Source organism: Salvia splendens, chromosome 11, assembly GCF_004379255.2.
Source record: "Salvia splendens isolate huo1 chromosome 11, SspV2, whole genome shotgun sequence".
Classification (NCBI taxonomy): domain Eukaryota; kingdom Viridiplantae; phylum Streptophyta; class Magnoliopsida; order Lamiales; family Lamiaceae; genus Salvia; species Salvia splendens.
Window position 1 is genome coordinate 23,583,826 of NC_056042.1, and position 24,797 is coordinate 23,608,622.

The following is a 24,797-nucleotide window of genomic DNA, read 5'->3' on the forward strand; positions in this document are numbered from 1 at the left end:
TTTGTTTTTTAATAAAAAATAAAATATTCAATTACTCTTACTTTATTCTATCACCAGCTTTACTCTCTTTTTATTTTTTTCTACTTTATTCTTCTCTCTACTTTTCAACACAATCTCTTATTCTTCGTACCCAAAAATTTTGACTCAACTTAGTTGGGACGGATGGAGTATTTAGTTTTAAAAATACGGATAAAAATGAGAAAAATATAAGTTTGTGTCTTTACAGAAAAATAACTTCCCTTAATGTGTCCATCCTCCCTCATGCTATGCATAATCCAAGTTAGTATTTTGGATCTTTGTGAGTTCTGTCTTGTGTTAATAAAAATAACCTCAAATTTAGTTCTATCAATTATGGCTACAAGATGCGAATTTGATGGAAGTATTTGGTAAAAATCATTACTTTTTGTGGGTTTTGAGTTTCCGCTTGAACGCGAACTGATTGAAGAAATTACTAAGTAGTTCTGCCATCCGTTCAGTCAAGCTCTCGTCTTGTAAATTTTCATCCGAAAAGAGATCGGAAAGCTGCGAGATTTGAATATTTGAAGGCTGCTCTATTGATCAACTGTGATCCAACGAGACCTTCTCGCCTAGTATCCAAGCATTTGATGGCATTGTTTGTTTTAAAAGAGTAGATTTGATCTGACTTGTTTTCTGAGTATAAGATCAATGGTTATGAACTTTAGCTTCTTTGATGAAATGATTTATTTGCTTGTCTCTCTATGATATTGTTCTTTGGTTTTTGCAGTTTCAGTCATGTTGAAAATGCAAGAAAAAGAGCAGTGTTGGAATTAAGTTTTGATGTTTCTAAACTAGGAGGGTCTTGAAGATCAGAAAACAATAACACTTTGAATGATACCTATGTGGTTGTCGGAGCGCACACTTTAGTTGTTACGTGCTCACGGATATTGGATCAACGCTGGATATGGCGTCTATGGAGCATGGCCTCTGCTAATAATTATCTCTGTTTGTTTCTCATAATCTTGGATGGTTCATTTGATAAACTATTTGCCAAAAATCATAATACCAAAAATATGAAGTAGCTAGCTAACTATTTATACACAAAGCTAGATATTTTTAGGAAACCAACTAACTCCTAACTAACTTCATAACTAACTTCTTAACTAACTAAATGATGACTAGGCGTCTAGTCACTGCCAACAGGACGCTGACTCAGCTCAACACCACAACATGCAAGCTCTTTCTCTTCTTCTCATGCACAACCATTTTCTCCTTTATGCACACTGCCTTTGTCTTTACTTCTCCATCTTTCACATGCCCCTTCAAAATGGATTGTAGAGGCTTTCGAAATTCATCTTGCTCAGTATAGAATGGAAAGACATTGGCCCCAACGGCTTGGTAAAAATGTCAGCAACTTGCATATTATTTCTGATGTGTAAAGGCTTGATCACTCCTTCTAAGTACCTTTCTCTCATAGTGTGACAATCTATCTCAATATGTTTAGTTCTTTCATGGAAAACCGGGTTAGAACATATATGTATGGCTGATTGATTATCACAATATAAGGGGACAACCTTTTCAACTCTAACTCCAAAGTCAGCCAGAAGTGCTACTGACCAGACCACTTCACAAGTGGCTTGTGCCATCGCTCTATATTCAACTTCTGCAGACGATCTGGAAACGGTGTTCTGCTTCTTGGCTTTCCAAGAAATCAAAGAGCTTCCAAGATATAGGCAATAGCCTGTCATTGACTTCCTTGTGTCTTGGCATGATGCCCAATCTGCATAAGAGAATATACTGAGGTTCAGTTTGCTGCTGCTAGAATAGAATAATCCATGGCCAGGAGATCCCTTCAAGTATCTTAAGACTTTCTCTGCAGCTTCCCAATGCTCATCAGTAGGGCTAGCCACGTATTGGCTTAGTTTGTGCACAACAAATGTTACATCAGGTCTGGTAATGCATAAGTACAGCAGCCTACCAATCAACCTTCTATATTTCGATGCTTCTTCCATAGGCTTCCCTGAATCTACTCTTAACTTCTTTAGAGGATCCATAGGCACTGCAGAGGGTTTGCATCCCATCATTCCAGTATCCCTCAGCAGATCCATGACATATTTCCTCTGAGAAATCATTATTCCCTTCTTGTTTCTAGCTATCTCAACTCCTAAGAAATATTTAGGAACTCCCAAATCTTTAAACTTGAAGTGTTGAGATAGAAACTCTTTGAAGCTCTCTGTCTTTTCTGGATCAGTTGTGGCCACTAGAATGTCATCAACATACACAACTATGCCAAAAAAACCAGTGTGATCATGCTTAAAGAAGAAAGAGTGGTCTGATGCAGACTGTTGCAGACCAAATCCTTTCAAGACTTGAGAGAATTTCAAGTACCATTGCCTAGATGCCCGTTTTAGACCATATAGAGACTTCTTGAGCTTGCAAACTAATGTTGATTGGGAATTTGCCCCTTCAACAGTCTGCCAGTCAGCCTTGAAGCCCGGGGGAAGAGTCATATATATATCTTCTTCTAAGTCTCCATATAAAAAGGCATTGTTGATATCAAGGTGAGTCAAAGACCATCCTTTAACAGCAGCAAGAGCCAACAAAAGCTTGACAGTAGTCAGCTTTGCAATAGGTGAGAATGTATCTAGGAAATCTACACCTTCCAATTGGGTAAAGCCTTTGGCAACAAGCCTAGCTTTGTACCTTTCCACTGATGCATCAGGATTGAATTTTACTTTGTAGACCCATTTGGAATCAATAGGAACCTTCCCCGGTGGTAAAACAGTAATGAACCAAGTATCAGTTCTCAGAAAAGCAGACAATTCTTCTTGCATTGCTTGCTGCCACTCAAGGTATTGAGAGGCTTGTTTGTATGTGGTTGGTTCATAGATAGAAGACATGATGATGATATATTTGAGGTATTCTGGAGAGAGCTTTGATAGGCTGAAGTATGAGGAGATTGGATAAAGAGAAGTGGAGCTCCCAGAATTGCAAATAAAGTCAGTGAGGTGAGAGGGTGGCTTTATTTGTCTTCCAGATTTAGACAAGGTATTTTCTGGAGAAGAAGGGGATGGGGGGCAGATAGGTGTGGGAGATGTAGGATTATGCTCAGGATATGATGAAAGAGCAGCAGATGATGATGAAGATTCTGCTGATGATGATGAAGATTCTGTTGAGTTTTCAGAAGATGGAAATTGAGATGGAGATAAATGACAGAAAGGAAAGACATCTTCATGGAAAACAACATCCCTTGTGACAAATTCTTGCATAGTCACTAAATCCAACAATTTATAGCCCTTGAAATCTGATGGATATCCCAAGAGAACACATTTGCTTGCTCTAGGAGAAAATTTGTCTCTGCCTCTTTGCAAAGTGGAGGCATAGCAGAGACATCCAACTACTCTTAAATGGGAGTATGATGGATTTTTCTGGAAAAGTATTTGAAAGGGAGATGAGTTACTTGGTAGCACTGAAGAAGGGATTCTGTTTATAATATAAGATGCATTAAGAATGCAGTCCCCCCAGAAATGAATGGGCAAGATGGATTGGAAAAACAGACTCCTAGCAACATTTAACAAGTGTTGGTGTTTCCTTTCTACCCGGGCATTTTGTTGGGGAGTTTCAACACATGAATGTTGGATTACAGTGCCAAAAAAAGAGTATAAGGAAGGAATATTGAACTCAGGAGCATTGTCACAACGAATGGCTTTGATTTTCTTGCCAAACTGAGTCAAAACTGTATTGAAAAATTGAGGTAAAATGGCCCCAGCATGTGACTTATTCTTCATTAGAAAAGTCCAAACAAACATAGAGCAATCATCTACTAAAGTGAGGAAGTATTTGAACCCTTGTTTAGTAGAAGGATTAAAAGGACCCCAGGTATCACAGTGAACAAGATCAAAGCAACTCTCTGCTATGCTGTCTGATCTTGTGAAAGATAAGTGTTTTTGCTTTGCAAGTGGACAAATGTCACACAGGGAATGAATGTTTTTATTTGAGAAATGGAGAACATCAGACATGGATTTGAATTTGTTATAGAATAAATGCCCTAATCTCTTGTGCCATACATCAATGTTAGCAACAAGATTAACAGAGGGAACAACAGCAAAAGTAGGACAAGAATTAGAAACAACTGAAAAAGAAGAAGAAGATGAAGAAGAAATGGAAGAACCTTTATTGTCTTCTGAATCAGAAAGCTCTAGAGTGTATAGATTGCCTATTCAGCTACCCCTCCCAATCACAACTGCCTGAGAAACTTCCTGAATTTCAAAGGAATTGTGAGTAAAAATGACAGTACATGGAAGTGAGGAGGTCAAAGAGCTTATGGAGATGAGATTGAAGCTGAAACTAGGTACGCAGAGAACAAATGATAGAGTAATGTGTGAGTTCAGAATGATAGAACCAATGTGTGTAACTAAAGCAGTTGCACCATTTGGAAGATGCACAGAGGCATTTCTGATGGGAGAATGTGTGTTAAACATTGACAAATCACAACAAACATGGTGAGTGGCTCCTGTGTCTAAGAGCCAATGTGGATTTGATGTAGTGACTGAAGCAATGAAAGGAATGAAAGATATAGTACCTGTGAAGGAGTTTGTGGAAGGAAAATTTTGTATGGCTGAAGATGGAGATGAAAGTGGTGTAGATGTTGATGGTGAGAGTTGAGTGGCAGTAGCAGCAAGTTGAGATTGCAGTAGACTGATGAGTTGCTGACACTGATCAGCAGATGGCAAAGCAGATGGCATAGGAGTAGAGCCATTGCACGAATCATCAAAGTTGTTCTCCACAAAGTTCACAGACTTGGAAAACTTCTATCCTTAGTGTTGAATTTCCCTTTTCCTTTGCCAAAACTTGGAGGAAATCCATGGAATGCAAAGCATGTGTCTACTGTGTGATTAGTCTTGCCACAATGAGAACACAACCGACTCTTATTGTAGAATTGAGTAGCATTTGCAGAGTATAACTGCTCACTCATTGAAGAGGCAGTAGGAGGATGAGCAATAGTAGGAGAGACATTACCATCAATTGTCTGCCTCTCCTCCTGCAAAACAAGAGAGAAAACCTTGGATAAAGGAGGTGTAGGAATCATGGATAGAATACTCGATCGGATCTGAGAAAAACTGGAGTTGAGCCTGATCAGAAATTGCATGCTACTTTCTTCCTCTTGATATGTGTTCCATTTGGATGCACTATTGCATCGGCAAGTGCCACAAATACACCAGGCAATCGGTTGAGAATGTCGATATTCATCCCACAGAATCCGCATATTTGTGAAATAGGTGTTAACGTCATCGTGCCCTTGCGTGAGAGACATAATCTTATGCCTCAATTGATAGGCGCGAGTTGTATCCAATTGAGAGAAGCGATCGCGCAGATCAGACCAGATCTCATGTGCATTATCAATGTACATGATGCTGGAACAGATTTGAGCTGAGATTGAGTTCCGAAGCCATGAGACAACCATAGAATTGCACCTGAGCCACGCCGGGAACAATAGATCGTCTTCGGTCGGTCGAAGAAGAGCTCCATTGACAAAAGGAAGCTTATTCTTAGCTAAGAGAGCAGTGGTGACTGATCGACTCCAATTAATGTAGTTCGAACCAGTTAACACATGAGGAACCAATTGAAAGCTTGGATTGTCACTTGAATGAAGGTAATATGGACTCGAGACATCCTCCATTGGATGAATGTGAGCAGCATTTGCACCACGAGTGTTGCGAGCCATCGTGGAAAAAGAAAAGGAGATGCGGAAGCGATAGATGGATTAAATTTCTAGTGATACCATGTGAAAAATCATAATACCAAAAATATGGAACAAGGATTGAAAGAGAAGAAAAATATCTTCATTGATGAATCAATCAAGTTACAATGAAGTAGCTAGCTAACTATTTATACACAGAGCTAGATATTTTTATGAAACCAACTAACTCCTAACTAACTTCATAACAAACTTCTTAACTAACTATATGATGACTAGGCGTCTAGTCACTGCCAACACGACGTTGACTCAGCTCAACACCATAACATGCAAGCTCTTTTTCTTCTTCTCATGCACAACCATTTTCTCCTTTATGCACACTGCCTTTGTCTTTACTTCTCCATCTTTCACACTATTGCATATACCGTTGAAGCATGGTTTTGTATTTCTTGCAGTGCAGAGCAACAAGGCATAAAAGCAGATCCGATTGAAATCAGTTAGTTTATTGGTTTAGAATGAATTAATCGTATTTTTCAATTTGTTTTATTGGCTAGGGCGTCGGCTAGTCCTAGTGCTAGGCTATTATTGTGCAGTGGGATGTCCTTATGACGTGGCAATGCAGTGGGATGTTCTTACGACGTGGCAGAAGGTGCTTTTGGGATGTCCGTGTGCCAGGCTATTGGGACATCCGCCCTATTGTGGATGCTCTAAGCTCAAAGCCATGATCTGACACAACCATTGCACAAACAGTTCTTTTGCTAAGACACACATTTTGTTCCACTGCATTTCTTGAATTTGCGTTTCAATAGATCTTGTCACTTCCGTCCTACAATAATAGTCACATATTTCTATTTATGTTCATCCTACAATAAGAGTAACATTTCTCTTTTACCATGATAAATTAGTCCCATATTCCACTATCTCATTTTACTCACGTTCTATTGTAAAATCAATATAAAAAAATGGACCTTATATTCCACTAACTTTTTCAACCCACTATTCTTTATCTTTCTTAAATCTCTTGCTCTTACTAAATGTGACTTCTATTGTTGGACGAAGAGGGTACTATTATTAATTAAAGTAATTTATTATTTCAAAAATTATAAAAAAAACTCAATAAATTACAAATTAATTATATTTAAAAGAAGGATTATATATATAGAGAAAAGATATTTTTTGTGTGTGATACAATCTCAATACTTAATACTCCCTCTTTCACCGATTTAAAGACACTTTTGCCATTTTATTTTGTACACGATTTATATAATCATTTATTTTATTTCATTTCATTTTTAGTATATGGACCTCATATTTTACTAATCTTTTTACGCTTATAATTTAATATAAAACTAATATTTTAAATGGGTCTCACATTCCATTCCATTCCATTCCATTCACTTTCTTTCTTTACTTATTTTTATAAAGTTAAACAATTTTTTAAAGCGTGAAGTCAAAATGGTTCTTTAAATGGTGGATCGAGAAAGTAAAAATGAAAAAGGGACCCCGCTTGGTCCAATATTGTCTTCCAAGTTCCAACCAACCGTGGTTGAAGAAAAGAGAGATCGTGATTTTATTTTACTTTTATAGTATATCAATATCCACATGGCACCCAACATGATATCCGATAATGGTAGGCTAAATCGTGAATGGAGTGAGTACCCAATTACAAAACATGAACGTTGCCTCATGAAAATAAAAAATGATAAATATTATAATTATTTTATTAAATCGAAAATTTGAAATTACCAAAAAATAGAAATCTTCATTGAAATGTCACAATCTAATACTTCTATAATATTTAAACAATACAAAATAACCAAACTTTAACCCTAAGAAAATAACTTTATATAGTATCATCCTCCTCAAAAATAATCAGGCTCGCCTTCCATGGTAGGGAGTCAAATTCTAAAAATTGCTTTTCTAATCAATAATTCTATTAAGAAGCTCGAAACCCATATTGCACAATTTTTCCTCCGACTGCAATTGCGAAATTTGCTAAAATGAAACTTTGTAACATATTTGTAAATCAATTCAGGGTAATTTATCAGATTTTGTAAGCCAATTCATTTCAGACTTATAGTATATAATTTAGAGGAATGTATTCAGATTCATAAGTTAAATAGTGTTCAAAATCAAAACACTTGTAATCCTAGTCTATTGGATCTTGTGATCTAACGGTTAGATTAATGACACGTGTCATCTAATAATGTAGATTATTAGTCTAATAATGTAGCTTGGCTAATGATGTGAGTACTATTTTAGTAAAATAATGTAGCATTTTAGTCTAACTATGTAGCTTGACTAATAATATAGCATCTTAATCTAATAATGTAACTTATCACAACTATCCAATCTAAGGATCTAAGGGCTGAGATTTGTTTTGATTTTTGACAGAATTTCACTTATTAACCATAGTGTGCCCCTATATTAGATTCAAATTTATTGTCAATACTAAAAGCACCTCCAAAGGAAGAGGTAAGTCATATAACTTTCTATATTATCTTTTTTTATGAAAATTCTTTTTAAAGGGGAAGGTATCTGAGAAGATATTAAACTTTACATTTTTAATGTGATTTATACTATTATTTAATTTATATATATTTTTTCATTGGAATGTGTTATATTTAGTAGGATATATTTTTTTTAGAAAGTGAATAAATGATACATTTTCTTATTTATTTTTATGATTCTTTGAAATGTATTACTTTTTGATAAGGTATATTTCATTTTTAAGAAAAGTAAATACTCCGTTCCAAGATTCCTCCATCCCAAGATATGTGAAGTATTTCTTTTAAGCATGAGATTTAAATGATTGATATTTAAAGAGAGTAAAGTATGGAGAGAGAATAGTAGAAGAGTGAAGATAATAAAGTAGGTGAAAGAATAAAATAAGAGAGAATTTTTACTAAAAAAAGAAATGAGTCACTGACAAAGGAATCCTAAAAACTAAAAAGAAATATAAGTCACCTATTTTGAGAATGGGAGACTTGAGGGAGATGGAACAAGAGGGATTAGATAATATATCTTTTTCATTTATTAGAAATGTTGTATAGCCGTCAAAAAGTTATATCCATTTTATGAATGAAAACGTAACAAAATGGTGTCTTATGCAATGGACTGATAAATCAGATACAATTTGATTAAAACTAAGACCTCTGTCATGTAAGAACATAGGAGTAAAAGTTATTTCAAGAATAGATATTCAGAGTCTATAAAAAGAACAAATATTTAGAGAAAGTAAATACTCCGTTCCAAGATTCCTCCATCCCAAGATATGTGAAGTATTTCTTTAGGGTTGCGATTCTAGAGACCGCGAGCTTGGCCATCGTCGCCAGCTTGGACTTCGTTTTTGATTGACTCCTTCCAAACAGACAATTCATCTGTCTGTTCCCCATGTAAATCTTGATCTGCAAAAATTTCTCTAGGTTTTATTACTTTTATAACTGTTTTCTAACAAATTGATAGAACTTGTCATGATTTTTATCTAACTGTTTTTTTTGGCAATTTATCTAATTGTTTTAGGCATATTCGTCTAGACTATTTATTTAATACTAATTTTTCTATGTCGTATATTACATAATTTCAAAATTGTGCCCTAAACCAGATATTCTTGCTGCAAGTTAATTTAAACTATGAATTAAAACAAACCCTAAATATTATTGTTGTTCATAAACTATTATCTTCATAGTCGAAAACTCTTCGTTCATTAAAGTATATATTATATGAATATATTGTTGGAAGTGATAACAAAGTTGATCAAGCCACTGCTAACAAAGTTGATCAAGCAGCCACATGCCAAGTTGATCAAGTTGCTGCTAACAAAGTTGATCAAGCCGATGCATGCCAAGTTGATCAAGCTGCTGCGTGCAATGCTGAGATTACTAACCATGGTGATCAGTGTATGGCAACAAAGCAAGATGCACGTGATAAACAAGTCATCAATCTCACTCGTGCCAAGCTCGTGGTTGTACCAGAAGACACAGCTAAGGTCGTGGACCACTTGTGTACCACTTGGAGAGACGTGTTGATCAAAGGGTTAAAGAAGAAAGTACTTTAGCGAAGTTTGTTATGATTAAGCTTAGTTTGTTATGATTAAACTCTATAATCTTTCTTTAGCTTGTACAATGATTTATTAGAGTTGGGATCTAGATTGTTCGAATGGAATGATATATGTATTAGCTCATCGAGCTCTACATTCAAGAATCGAAACAGTAGATTCCACATAAATACTTTGTTCACAAATCTGTAGTATACTTTCTTCTTCATGAATTTCATTGCACATTTTCATGGTATCAGAGCAGGATCATTTTGATACTATCTCTCCTACTTCTTCAACCTTTTCATTGTTATCTCTCAAATCAAAATGGCCGAAGCCAATGAGTCCATTCCCTTGGCAACACTGCCACCTATCTTTTCCCAATTGCCTCCAATTTCTGTCAAGTTGAATGATGGAAACTTTCTCATGTGGCGGCAACAAGTAGATGTAGCAGTCTATGGCTACAGTCTTGAGGGTTTTCTCACAGGAGAAGTAGATCCTCCAGAAAGACAGATCCTTGATGAAGAGAGTGAATCAATGGTGATCAATCCTGCTTTTGTAGCATGGCAGAGACAGGGTAGAAGGGTGGCTGGATGGTTGCTATCCTCACTGTCTGAAAAAGCCTTAACCTTAGTGGTGAGGCTCAGATCTGCAAGGGACATTTGGAGGGCGCTTGAGACAAACTTTGCAAGCTGCTCAACGGCCAAAGTAATGCAATATCGGCAGCAGATGCAGAATTTGAAGAAAGAAGGTCTCACCGTGACTGAGTTTCTGGGTAAGATGAGAACTTAATTTGATTTGTTAGGATCTGTTAGATGTAGAATTTCTGAGGGAGAACGGGTTCTACACATTCTGGGAGGTCTAGGCCAGGAATATGATCATGCTGTGTGTGCTATTACTTCAAGAACATATCCATGGAATATAGGAGATGTTAGTGCATTTCTGCTCTTTTGAGTCTAGAATGGAAACAACTAGAGCGCACTCAGTGTGCTCAGAAGGATCTCAACCAACCCTCAACCTTGTTCATCAACAATCTGGCCAGAAAAGAGATCAGCCCTTCAACAACAACAGATTTGAATCTGGAAATGGAAGAGGCTTTGGAGGAAGAGGGAAAAGAGGCAGAGGTGGAAGAGGTTTTGGAAGAGGAAACAACAACAAAATTTTGTGCCAGTTGTGTGAAAAACCTGGTCACTGATAAGTCGTATTCTAGGCCTTGGTTACTGGTCAGTATAATGTGCATAAGTGGAGTATATCTGCAAAACAGTTGTTAAAGTGTGCAGGGAAGTGTTCTAGCCAGTATGGGAATGTTAGGAGAATTCAGGTGAAAGGGGCGTCAGGATGTTGCTATCCTGACCAGTATGCATGCTAAAAAGGCTCGAGATGGAGAAGAAGGATAGCTGGGAAGATTAGCCGCAAGCAAGGGGGCAAAAGAGTCATTTCATGTTTGAAGTGTACCCTAAAAATCAAGGGAGGCCTCCCTATAAAAGGAAGCCACTTAGAGAGAGAATCATCATCAATTAGTTCATCAATTCCTTCACTTAGTTAGCAATCTTTCTTCGGTAGATCAATCCTTCAGTATTATCTTTCATATTCTCGTTCCTCGCCACAGCCATGGTCACTTGAAGATCATCAGTTCGCCGGAGTTCCATTCTCTCGTTCCAGTCAGCACGCTTCGTAGTGTTAACAGTTTGATCACCCGGAGTGGCAAAACAATCTTTATTGCTTTCTTAGTTAATCGCACTTTGTTTTCTTACGTTGGATTTGTTGCACTTTCAATACTTGCTTACCTTGAAGTCTTAGTTGTGATCCAACGTTTCTATGATATGAAGTTGTTTTTGTGCATCGATTCTTGTTTGATTTCGTTCTTTTCTGCCTAGATAGCTTAGATCTAATCGTTGCGGTAATTTCCAGTGTTGAATCGTATGTTTTCTTTTCTGTAGTTAATCTCTCTGAGTTTGCAAGTCTAGATAGCTGTTAGATTTAAGATCTGAAATGGTTAAGTGTGAAAGCCTAGTTTACGTGATTTCTGCCACCTTGCATGTCACCTAGTAAGTTTAGTTGCAGTTTCAGTATTTGATCTTTTGATTTGATGTTTTAATTGTAGATCTGTGTTCATGAAGTTGTTAATCTGTGTTTCTATGGTGATAATTCTGGATTCGCTGATCTGATTTGATTCATGTTGAAGAAGATAACATCTCCATCTAACTTTGGGACCACTTTTGCTTTTTTAACCACTTTTTACTTTTGTCATTTACTTTTCAGCTGTTACTTTTCAGATCTGTAGGCCTAGTCACCTAACTACCTTTTCCCTCTGATATTCCGTTTAGCCTTTTATAGTAAACTCGTACCTTCCACATATTCCTAAATATCTTGTTCCCCACTCTCACGTACACAAATGCCTGTCAAACATCTTTCACACCTCCTAGTCAGTAGAGTATCATCTTAAATTTCAGTCTAGATAAGTCTCAACCCAAAGCGTGGTAGCTAACCAAACCTCTCCAGAATATCACCACAATTCCCAAAGCGCATTCATCTCTGTGGGATTCGACCCTTACGCCCACTATACTAGTCAGTAGAAGTGGGTTGAGAAATTATTGATACCAGGTTCAGGCATAACTGGGGTTCCATCCTGATCAGTAGGATACATCCTGTGCTCGACACGACACCTGACACAAACCTACTCTTTCAGTCACTCTGCAGCCAAATGCTGGTATAGGTTTGAACATAACTACACTCCACCTCAAGCCAACTTCAGAGGAACTGCACCACAGCAACAACAACAAGGCTATTTTAATCCCTCAGCTCATATTGTCCAGTCTGTTCCAAGATCTCCATCAGGCTCTTTCTCTGTTGCTGCTCCATCTGAATTTATCTATGCTGCTGGCTCATCATCCATCACGTTTCAAATGATCTCCACAATCTCAACATCAGCTCAGAGTACACAGGAGGTAAGAGTTTCTTGCTTGGTAATAGAGATGGTGTTAAAATTGCTAATGTTGGAGAATCTACTTCTAAATCTCATTCAGCTGGTTTCTCCAGACAACTCCATCTTAAAAACCTCTTGCATGTTCCTAATATAACTAAAAACTTGCTTAGTGTGTCTAAGTTTGCACAAGACAATTCTGTCTTTTTTGAATTTCACCCAAACTTTTGTCTTGTTAAGGATCTGAGCATCAAGGCAATTGTGCTCAAAGGAACCCTTGAGAGAGGCCTTTATCATTTTCTAGTAGATCATTCCCCAATCAAGTGCAGCACTAGCTCCAAATCACCTTCCGGTCAAGACTTTCCAGCAGTTCATTCCCTGAGTTTGGCTAACTTCAATTCCAACAGCAGTAGCTCTTCTCATGTTTCTAGTTAAAATTTGTCCTTATGGCATAATAGACTGGGATATTCTACTCTTGATGTAGTCAAGTTTGCTTTAAATAGTTGTAATATCTTCTACAATGAAATGAAAAATCCTACTCTTTGTTTTCCCTGTTCTGTCTCAAAGTCCCACAGACTGCCGTACTCTAATTCTCTTTCAGAATATGATTCCCCTCTTCACCTTATTCATAGTGATCTTTGGGGACCATCTCCTGTCAAATCTAGGAATGGTTTTTCATACTATATGTCCTTTATTGATCATTACTCCAGGTTCACTTGGATTTTTCTACTTAATAACAAGAGTGATGTTACTGCTGTCTTCAAACAGTTCTTTTTTTTTTTTTTTTTTTTTTTTTTTTTTTTTTTATCAAACACCTCTACGGTGGAGGGTTCGTGGGTCCCTCATCCCTATAATTCCAAAGGCGGTAATTACAAGGCGTGGCCACACCCAAAGTGGTGTGCCGTAACAAATCAAGAGTAGTATGCGGTCCAATCCCACAAGGTTCGGACCTCATCATACTCTTTTCCCAAAATACAATTAACCAAAAAGCTAGTCACTATTGTCTCCCATCGTCTCATTATCAACTTTAATGCCCGTTCCCGTCAAGGTATCGGATGTGCGACACTCCCATCTCGTCCAATCTAACCAAGTCCAACAGTTCTCTCGGTGCTGAGTTGTAGTGCATTCGTAGACCACTGTCTTGGACTAGCCCCATTTTCGCAAGGAAATCCGTCGCTTTGTTCCCCTCCCTGTGTATGAAGGTGGCTCGGAATTTGAGTTGGCGTTTATGAAGGGTTAGTTGCGCCACCGCTTGCCGGGCGAGTGCCGGTTAGCGTCGAACTTTTATAACCCGAAAAAATCATAACCCGAATGGCCCGACAACCCGAACGGGTTGGCCCGATTGACATCCCTAATTCTCATCATCATTTTCTCATCTCCATTCTCATCTTCAATCTCTCATATCCATTTTCATCTTCATTCTCTCACACCACGTACAACACCACTGATGTCCGGGTCACGACGATAACCCAGCGGCTCCACGGTTGGAACCCCGAATGGTTCGGGTTCACAACCGTTTCCTAGTCCGGAAACGGACTATTTGGCCCCTCCTCTCACCCAAGATTCGGGCGTTCCGGGTGGCTACCGGCCATACCCGGTCGACGACCAAGGTGGCTCCGATGGGCGATACGGGTGGACACCGGAGCCTAGGCCTCCCGTCCCTTCCCAAACTCCGACTCCTCCATCTCGCGCCGGTGTCCGCACACCGTACTCACCGGCGGAGATGGATAGATTGTTCAAACGCACGAGACCATGATATTGGGTCTTCAAAAACAATTGAGGTTGGTGCCACCGGATGCGTAGTCTTCCTCGGGTAATATTAGCCAATAATTGTGTAATTTTTAATTTTTAGGATTTTAATTATGTAATTTTTAATTTAGTATTTTAATTAAGTAATTTTTAATTTTTAGGATTTTAATTATGTAATTTTTAATTTTAGGATTTTAATTATGTCTTTTTATTTTATTTGTAATTTGTAATATTTATTGTGGTTTTTTTTAATGAATTTTAGTATTATGGAAATGTTTTTGTGTAATTGAATTTTAAATTAATTGTGCTCGTCCTTGCGGAAGAGCACAGCTGTGGGTGTTGTGCTCTTGCCAGAGAGTAGACAGAAAAAGTGGGGTCTGGCCCACAACCGTGCCGCTGGCAAGAGCACGGTTGTGGATGCTCTAATTAGCAAATTCATTGTATTAGAATGTCTGGGAAGTTTAAAGGGTATCTTAGTCACATTATCTTAGCATTATATAATATTTTAAATTAAATATGCCTTGAATTGTATTAAAATTGCCATTCCAACCAAACACCTTTTTTTAATCCAAGATTCAATCTTGGCTTATCCTAGATTATATCTTGTGACTAAATTATCTAGGGAACCGAACACCACCAAAAGGTACACTAGGATATTATTCAGTTGCTATGACTCATTATCATATGATTATCCATCTAGGATTAAGATGTGAGAATCAATCTCATGAACCAACATAATACCTTTTCAATCATGAATCAACATGATATCTATTCAATCATGAGATATAATCTTTCAAACTAAACGAGCTCATAGTACCTATTCAATCATGAACCAACATGATACCTATTCAATCATGAGATATAATCTTTCAAACTAAACGAGCTCATAACAATAACGAGAAAAAATTATCGTATTAAAGTTCAACTTTAGAGTAATATTGACTTGCACCAATTCTACCATAAGTTACTATTCTCCTGCCATCATCTGCAAATAATAGTAATGTTATAAATACATAAAGTTGAGATACAAGAATATTCCATCCAATGCAGATCAATGGGAACAGTGATAAGAGTTGGTATTACCTTGAAAATTTCCCCAAACATTCCTCCTGGCATGGAATTTCTACGTTGTACTCCATAAAACTTCTCCGCAATTTCATCAAGCAACTGATACGTTATGTCAACGGCAGAAAAGAATGATTATCCATTAGGACAAATTTACGAGGATATATGGATAGTTAAATTACTGCGACTGGAGATATCATACTTCATTAAAGAGACGTTCCCTGCTTATACTTTGCCTGTAACGGTCAAGCAACATATTGAAAAGAGGCAAAGCATCTCTCTGCAACCTGCATTACAAATGTAGAAAGAATGTATAGCTTTGTCTGTTTGGTCGCACTCATGCAAGAATGAGAGACAAATCAATCCAACTTACGTTTCTAGAAGAAAACTGGTGAACTGCATTAGGTCGGACTGAGGTATATTTACTCCTTGAGATTGCTCTTGTTTCTTAATTTCATCCATAAGGACGATAGCATCTCTGAGATTACCTTGAGCTAAGTACCTAAAACAAAAGGCGATCATATAATGTACACAAATTAGAGGTACTGTGAACCTCAATGGGAGAATTGATAACCAGATTCTACAAGGTCGTCAGTTATATAAATTATAGGTGAATATGCATATCACATATTTCTTCAGAAAAGAATTTCAAAAGTACAACTACTAATAGAAAAATGGTTTAACAACTTTAACTTTATATTTTCATCCAAAGCATACTTACATCAGAACTGCACGTGCAACAGCAAGATCGTCTTCACCTGGATAACACTACATTCAGAAGTTTCCAGATAAATAAGTAACAACAGATATAGATAATCTGATTGTAACACTTCATATAACATAAAATTTTGTGACAACAAAATCTGTAACATATAAAACAGAAACAAGTTGTACTTTCATCTCATAATGCCTATGCTCCATTAACTCCTCTTGTAACTCACAAAGCAAATAAAATTTGTAAATTTTATTAAATTGGCAAGAGAGGTCAAAATTCAGAACAAGATTGATAGACCTTGCCCATGAAATTGACTAGAGTTGAAGCAAACTTCTTCGGGTTCCTCCCTCGAACAAAATGATACGTCACTCTGGACATATCCTGCATCAATAACAATATTTTACACAACCCATACAGTTCCCAGGAAGTATTTGCTTCGAGTCTAATATTATCATAATCAATCATGTACCATAAAAAATCATCACAAAGTAGGAAGAGACTGAAGGGGGGGGGAGGACTTAAGAAAACATCATATTTTAAAACTGAGTGGATTAACAGATGGTTTGAGAGATCAAGGGAATAATCGCCAAACAGTACTGTCTTATTCTCTAATAGCATAAATATTGAAATAAGAGTTACCAACTCAGGAGACTCAGTATATAGGTAATCAGCTAGCATGTCATGAATTTCAGGAGATCCGTTCCTTGGCCCTCCAAATTCTGTAGACCACCTGTTCAGAAGATAATAAATTTATCAGGACATCCTGATCAAAGGACAAATAATAATAAGCAAAAACACCACAAATCTTGATATTATATGCCTTGATACAACCAAAGCATAACCAAATAAAAAATAAAAAATTCTTCCAAGCCATAACAATGGCCTAACATAAACAACCAAGTACAGTTCAACAGTTCCTAAGGAGACCTAAGAAATAAGAACCCCTTTATAGAATGCATAGAGAGGCAAATTTACATTTTTTATCATCTGATGTTGGAAGAATAGGAAAAACTCCCTCCATAATCAAATATTGTTCAATTGCAACACATCTGTCCTTGCATGCTGTACTATAACTTTAAAATTGACAGCTTAGAAACTCACCATTCATGACAGTCGTTACTGATACTGGTAATAAATACATAGAATAAAATTTCACTCAAAATTCAAATACAGATTACCTAGACAGCTTGACCCCTTTGTCAACTAGTGTTCAAACTTATCGTCTGTTGCTTCTAGAAACACAACAAATTCCCTCTATTGCTTTTAAAGACTAATTCAGTGATGGAAAATGGAAAAGAAATTAAACAGGTATCTCACTTGATAGCAGCTCTTAAGAATGTTGAACAACCCTCAGCACGTGTTTTTGCAGCTCCTAGAGTTTCAGCAAGTTGCTGCATATCAACATCATCTCCCAGATCCAAATTTTGTGGTACGGATATTCGTGGAAACTTCTTGTAAATTTGCCTGATACGATCTGCACAAACTCTTCGATTCTATGTAATGTAAGATAAAGCCAAAAAAAAGAACAGAAGTATCACAAATGTTTATCACTTAATCTGATAAGAACTAATTACCAAACACAAAGGGGAGTAAGTCATCTAATTCATCGAAGTAGAGAAGGGAACATCAGGATAGATCTCCAACAGTCATTGGATAAGTAGTAAAAAACATTGGTGATGGAAACAATAAGAAACCAAAAAGACGGAACTGACCAAGAGTGTCATCTCCATAAGGGATGTTTCCTTTAACAAGATGTTCCACAAAACAGACGGCAAGCTCAGCACCGCATGTAACCTGAGTTGAGTGTATAGTTCATCAAGAGTTCCAACTTGAGGTAATATAGGAAGATTATATCATTTCATTTCTCTTTAGAAAAATAAAGAAGGCATGGAGCTTGAGGTCTCCAAGCTTAATAAAATCTAACTGAACATCTGGAAGTTTCTTATGCTACTGAATAGTTTTCAGCATTAATAATTATCACTTAGGGAGATTGACTTTTCATGATTGAGTATTTTTATCCTCGTTAATAGGATTCATCCAATATTACCATTTCAATGGATATTAATCAATCAAAATAAGCACAAATGATAGAAATTATAAAAGGCCTTGAGATATCCCAAAGTTCCAATATATCCTTGTAGACATTGGATTAGTTACTAGTCTATACTATATTTATGCATAGAATATATATGCTAATCCTCAAAAGTGAACACCCATTTGTAGTATCTTGTGTTAAAAGTTAAAACAAAACCATTTTTATAATAAGTTTTCTGGGTAATTTTTTTAGGGGATTTTACAAAGGCTTGACATAGATGCATATTGCAACACTAGAAAGAAATCAGTGGATATAATGTCTTAAATGGGTACACTCAGCTAAATGCTACAGAATATTAGATTAATATCACAAAAAGACACAAGTCGGACCTGTCCATTAGCTAATTGTAAGCAAGCACCTGAGTGAAAAATATCCAAGGCTTCTAAGTACCTGTAGGCTGAAGCATACCTGCAGTCAATTGAAAGAAATAAGATTAAGTTTTATCAGGCGTAAAAGTGTATTAACATTGGCAAGACTTGGCTATAATTATAAGTCACAAACATAAGATTATCCCCCTAAGTTCCTGAACATCACCACATCTGTTGGAAACCATATTATTCATTTTCCCAGTAGAGATTTAACTATCATACCTACAACCAAAAGACTTATACATTTGCTGAGCGCCATAGAAGTTTCCTTCCTCTGCAACTTTCTTAATCTTCTCAATTGTCTGCAATTGAGAGCTATGAAATATAAGAGCCGGAAACAAACGGAACAAAGCGAACTAACAAGACATTTACAAGCTAAAGCAGATGCACATTGCACAGCACCATTACAGTTGCATAAGCACATAACTCTTTTGTTGATATAGAGATAAGAGGAGATTAATTTTGAGAGGAACACCTCGTCAGATGGTGCAAGTGAGACACGCCTGGCCCTTTCGCGTGACATGCTCTTCAAAGAACTTTTCCAGAAAAACAAGTAAAGGAACAATTCTGTTTACTTCGAAGTAAGCCCTGAGGCATTGCAAAATTGATGAATAATCAATCTGATATCAATTCATAAGTAGGAACAGTAAAAACTTCATTCAAATTAACAAAAGAACTAGCATCCTGCAATGGCGCGAAAGATCTTAAATGTGCATTGGAATCAATTAGCAAAAGATACTTAAAAGAAACTGCGAAAATCAAAATTTGCCGTAGCTCATTTTACAAACACCAAGAGCTAGCAACCTACAATGATGCATATATCAAAATTTGGAAGCATTTACGACATGATTACAGACGATTAATCTCAGCAAAGAAGAATTCCTTGATTCTCAATGGGAAGAAGAGAACAGAGAGAATCAGGAAGTAGAAATTACCTAATTTGGAGCTAGGGATTCGAATTGGAGGAATAGAAGGCGCAGATTGAGTAACAAGACGGGACAACGAAGGATTGAAATTCAGCTACCTTTTGTCAAATGTTTTTCATCTAATTTTCGGTCATCTTTCCTCGTTCTTTTTTAGGCCATCCACAGTTTTTTAGGCCATCCACAGTAGGAATAGCTTAGCAACAGCTCAGCCATAGCCTAGCCACAAACTCCTCCTCCCACATCATCAACACTAAAAATCCTCCAGTCGAAAAATCAAAACTGGGGCGATAGACGTCCCCCGGCGTCCCCTGTGTCGCCGGGGATCCCCCCGTCGTCCACTGCGTCGCCGGTACTCCCCGGCGTCCCCTGTGTCGCCTGGGATCCCCCCGTCATCCACTGCGTCGCCGGTACCCCCCCGGCATCCCTTGCGTCGCCTGTACCCCCCGGGCATCATCTGCATCCCGGATGCCCACCCCGGCATCGCCGGAAACCCCCCCGGCTGGCATCCCGGGCATCATCTGCTGCCACGGATACATGTTGTAGTATGGTGGCATCTGACTCCATCCACTTCCCACGGGACCGGGGGAGTTTGAGCTTGAGACCCGCTACTCCCTGAAGTAGGCTCGTTGTTGAGATCCATTTACCGTTGTTGATCTTGTACAGAAATTTAGATAGAGAGAGTACTCGTTAAAACAAGTGGTGCGAATGAAAATGACGTGCAAGGCGCGTATATATAGTGTTTCGAAAAAAAATCGCGCTAGGCGGTGCGCTAGGCGATCCGGACGCTGCAATAGCGCCGAGCGGATCGCCCAGCGCACCGCCTAGCGCCACGGAACCGCCGAGCGCTAGGCGGTTTTTAATTCCGGAAATGGCTGGGAGGTTGCAATAGATCGCCTAGCGCACCGCCTAGCGCCGGCGCTAGGCTAAGCGGTGCGCTAGGCGCTATTGTGGATGGCCTTAATCGATCTAATTTGTATTCTTACATTTTTCTTGATCTTTTAGTTAGAAAAAAATAGTTAGAACGTTAAACTAATAAATTCTAGTAATTAATTGTCCTTCCGTCTCAGTGTAGGAGTACCTTTTAGTTATGGTACGAGTTTTAAGAAAAGAGTTGGAGTGTGTAATAAATGAAGTGAAGTACTGGTAGGTGGGACCCTTTTGACTTTTTGAGATGTAAAAGAAGTATGTTTTGGTTTATTTTTATGAAAATAATGGCATTGAGTGTAAATTTCATGAATAATGAGGTTAAATTTTATTTAAACTGGGACGGATGGAGTAATTTTGAAACCATATAGTACGCAAACATGGGCTCAGTCCGATCCGGTTGACCACTTTAAACCGCCGGACGGTTGAGCTGTTTTGGACCAGATGAACCGGACTGTTCGACCAGGAACCGCCAACTAGTTGAACCGATTTTCAATAATTTCACCAAAATTTGTGACCCGAACGGTTCGACTAGGAACCGCCAACTGGTTGAACCGAACCGGTTTTCAATAATTTCACCAAAATTTTAGATGTTTTGGACCATATGAACCGGATGGTTCGACCAGGAACCGCCAACTAGTTGAACCGAACCGGTTTTCAATAATTTCACCAAAATTTGAGACCAACGGGATTCGAACCATAGACATATTGTGTATAAGTGTAACTCCATTACCACTCCACCACTTCATTTATTATTTTTATTCTATATTATTTCATTTATTCTATGATTAATTATTATTTTTATAAACTGATTAATTAGTTATGATTAATTATAAATAAAATATGTTAATTATATATTTGTTATTTAATAAACTTTAATAGTAATTTATTACACTGAATTTGAATATTGCCATATATATATACATATATATATATATATTTAATTAAGTATAAGTTTTAATATATTAGTGCATATTTATATAATTATATTTCACTAAAATTTAGTTATACTTATCCACAATTAAGTTTAATAAAATTTTATTATTCACTAAATTATATATTTATATATAAATTTGATCAAAACTATATTTTATTATATAATAAATTTGATGTATTTATATAATATTTATTTAATTATATTTGCTACAATAAAGCGGTCCGACCAGTTGAACCGTGAACAAGTAGCTTCGCCGGTTCGTTGTTGGTCCGGTTTTTAAAACATTGACTCGCATAGAAATTATAAAATTCAAAGCAAAAAAATGTTATAAAAATAATAGTGGGGTTTGAAATAGATATTGAGAAGTGAAGTGAAATAGATGATTTTTTAGAGCATCCACGACACTAAGAGCACCCATAACCGTGTTCCTGCCAGCGAGCACGGTTGTGGGTCCGGCCCCACTTTTTCTGCCTGCTCTCTGGCAAGAGCACAACACCCACAGCTGTGCTATTCTGCAAGGACGAGCACAATTCAATTTAAAATTCAATTAAACAAAAATATTTCCGTAAAATTAAAATTCATTAAAAAACCACAATAAATATTACAAATTACAAATAAAATAAAAAAGACATAATTAAAATCCTAAAAATTAAAAATTACATAATTAAAATACTAAAAATATCTAAAAATAAAAAATTACATAATTAAACTTTTAAAAATTAAAATTACATAATTAAAAGCTAAAAATACCCCCGTGGACGACTACTCATCCGGCGGCACTACCCCCAATTGTCTTTGGAGGCCTAATATCATGGCCTCGTGCGATCGAAGTTGCGAGGGGGTCATAGTGGACCTATCGGCCATATTGAGTTGGGCCAAAAGCTGCCACAACGAGTTGGTGGGGGGTGGAGTGGGCGCATATGGAACAGGAACGGGAGCGGGAACTGGAGCATCGGCGGTTGCATCTGCGGCTCGACGGCGGTTGGCCGCCGCCTTCTTCCTTCCTTGCGGTCGGCGTTGGGAACCGCTCGGGCCGGCGTCGGGGCTACCCAAGTTAGCTCCGGCGAGTTGGCTAGCCACTTCTTCGGAGCCGGCGTCGGATAGGGATACCGACCTTGACCGTTTGGAGGAGCCGCTAGAGGAGGATGTTACGCCTCCCATATACTTCGGGTGCGTCCGCGTCTCCTGCCAAACGTTGAGGTACTTGAACGACTTGTAGTTCATGGATTGGTAGGTGCTCAACGCGGCAGTGATGATGTCGACCTCGCTCTGGCCGCTCCCCGCATTCCGCTCTTCCTGGAGGAAACAGCCATTGAACTTCCCGGCACCATACTCTCGTTGCGCTCGATTGTTCCCAGCGGCCAGTTTTCATTATACCGGCGAGCGATACAACACCAAAAGTGATCGCCGGATTGGTTCGTGCCAACCACCGGATCTTCGGAGATTTCCATGTACGCCGTGAACAATTTATCCATCTCCGCCGGAGTGTACGGTGTGCGGACACCGCGAGTAGGAGGAGTCGGAGTTTGGGATGGGGCTGTCGGCCTAAGCTCCTGTGTCCACCCGTATCGCTCTTCGGGGGCACCTTGGTAGTCGATTGGGTATGGCCGGTAGCCACCCAGAACGCCCGAACTTTGGGTTTGAAAAGGGGCCGAATATTCCGTTTCCGGACTAGGAAACGGTTGTGAACCGAACCATTCGGGGTTCCAACCGTGGGAGGGCGGGGGGTCATCGCCTTGGCCGGACATTGTTATGTTGTAGGAGTGGAAGAAAGATTAAGAATGGATATGAGAGAATGAAGATGAGAATGAGAATGAGAATGAGATTGGAAATTAGAGAGTATAAATGAGAAATGTGTAGTGTGAGGTGAATTTTTGGGTGTGAAAGTGAGGTATTTATAGATGAAAATGTGTATTTTTAGGGGAAAAAAATAAAAAAAAAATAAAAAATGATGGAATTTTTTTAATCGATTTTTTAAATTAAAAACCGATTTTTAATTAAAATAATAATAATAATTCAAAGGCAACGGCTATGCCGTTGCCCAATCGCGTGCCGTCACGTCAGCTCCTCGCTGGCACGGACTTGCTCGATGCATCGAGCAGCCCCATGCCAGCGGCGCGGACGGACGGTGCGTCCACCGCTGCAGATGCTCTAAGGTTCGTCCTGCCCTTCGACAGGTGTGTTATGTGTTGGCCAAAGGGAAGCCTCAAGGAAATGTTGATCAAGTGTGTTATATACTAATGCGGTCTCTACGATCAGTTTGGACAAAAATTACCGAACATCAAGTTTTTGAATTTACGCTAGAGATTTCTTGAATCTAATCATGAATTTGAATAAATCGAATGGATTGATGTGTTCGATTTGATTTTTGTCGAAGTATTGTTCACCTCAAAACGTGAACCTCTAATCCGAAACGGAACCTGCTTAAGGTCAGTTCAAGCTTATATATAGAATAAAATGAGTTGAAGACGGCCGAGTTAGTCTATATCTAAATCGAGTATGTTATGTGATACCTAGACTATAATCTAATTAAAAATACTTTAATACTATTTGGGTCCAAAATCATACTCGCCCATCCTTATATTACATGGTAAGTTGCATTTGAATATCCCTATATTGATCACGTATCTTTAAATAACAGTACTACTATTTTTCAATTTTTCCTGAAGTGTAAACGCAAAAAAAGAGCTATAAACATTGACCTGAGCTGTCAAATCGTAAATGTTGAAATGATAACAACCTAATTTAATAAGGTAAATCTAAACCCGATTTGTTAAGGAAACTTTCAATCTAAACATAAACTCGGTCTGCTACCTTCAAATCCAAACATGATCCACACGAGAATGGCTCGTTAATGACACAATATAATTCAAATTAACACGTCATGATAACGGTACAAACCTGATTTACACGATTAACCATTGTATGAACTAAATAATAAAAAGAAGGATATAAACTCAATAAATTTAATCCAAACTCATCAATTTCATGTGTGTTGGTTTCGGCCAAAAACTGACAGCGACTAAACATGTGTATTTTTCTATATTTTATAGAGAGAACTACGCCATTAGTCCCTAACCTTTAGGGTTCTTTCACCTGCATAACCCTAACATTCTATATAATCATGAATGCGGTTTTTTTTTCGGACTAAAACACCTTCAAGCCCTATATGGGCATTTTTGTCACTCTATTATATTGCTGACATATGATTTATGTCACATTTTTTCAGCAACTTCTTATATGATTTCCTAATAAGTTATGCTACTTCATACGTGATTAAAGTTTTTTCACTATTTACACATTCTAATTATTTAGAATATAAGGTTTGTCATTATCTACATTAATAGATATGAAAATAATAAAATGAGACCATTTCTTCATTATAAAGCTCATTTTCTAGTAT

The 24,797-nt window shown here is 37.7% G+C and overlaps 1 protein-coding gene across 2 annotated transcripts; it reads right to left on the reverse strand.

Moving 5' to 3' along the window:
- Positions 1-15,192: 15,192 nt before the first annotated feature.
- LOC121753787 (protein GET4-like) lies at positions 15,193-19,642 on the reverse strand. 2 transcript variants are annotated; one of them, XM_042149041.1, is made up of 13 exons: positions 19,543-19,642; positions 19,083-19,195; positions 18,830-18,909; positions 18,569-18,647; positions 17,857-17,938; positions 17,462-17,618; positions 16,784-16,874; positions 16,442-16,525; positions 16,151-16,197; positions 15,803-15,931; positions 15,632-15,716; positions 15,448-15,531; positions 15,193-15,349 (listed from the first exon to the last, which is right to left on the reverse strand). In XM_042149041.1, the coding sequence occupies exons 2-13, from the start codon at positions 19,128-19,130 to the stop codon at positions 15,332-15,334; spliced, it is 984 nt and encodes a 327-aa protein (XP_042004975.1). In that variant the 5' UTR covers positions 19,131-19,195; positions 19,543-19,642; the 3' UTR covers positions 15,193-15,331. The 2 variants fall into 2 exon arrangements, with proteins under 2 accessions (XP_042004975.1, XP_042004976.1); XM_042149042.1 differs by lacking the exon at positions 19,083-19,195 and having other exon boundaries at positions 19,543-19,627.
- Between the last annotated feature and the right edge of the window lie 5,155 nt (positions 19,643-24,797).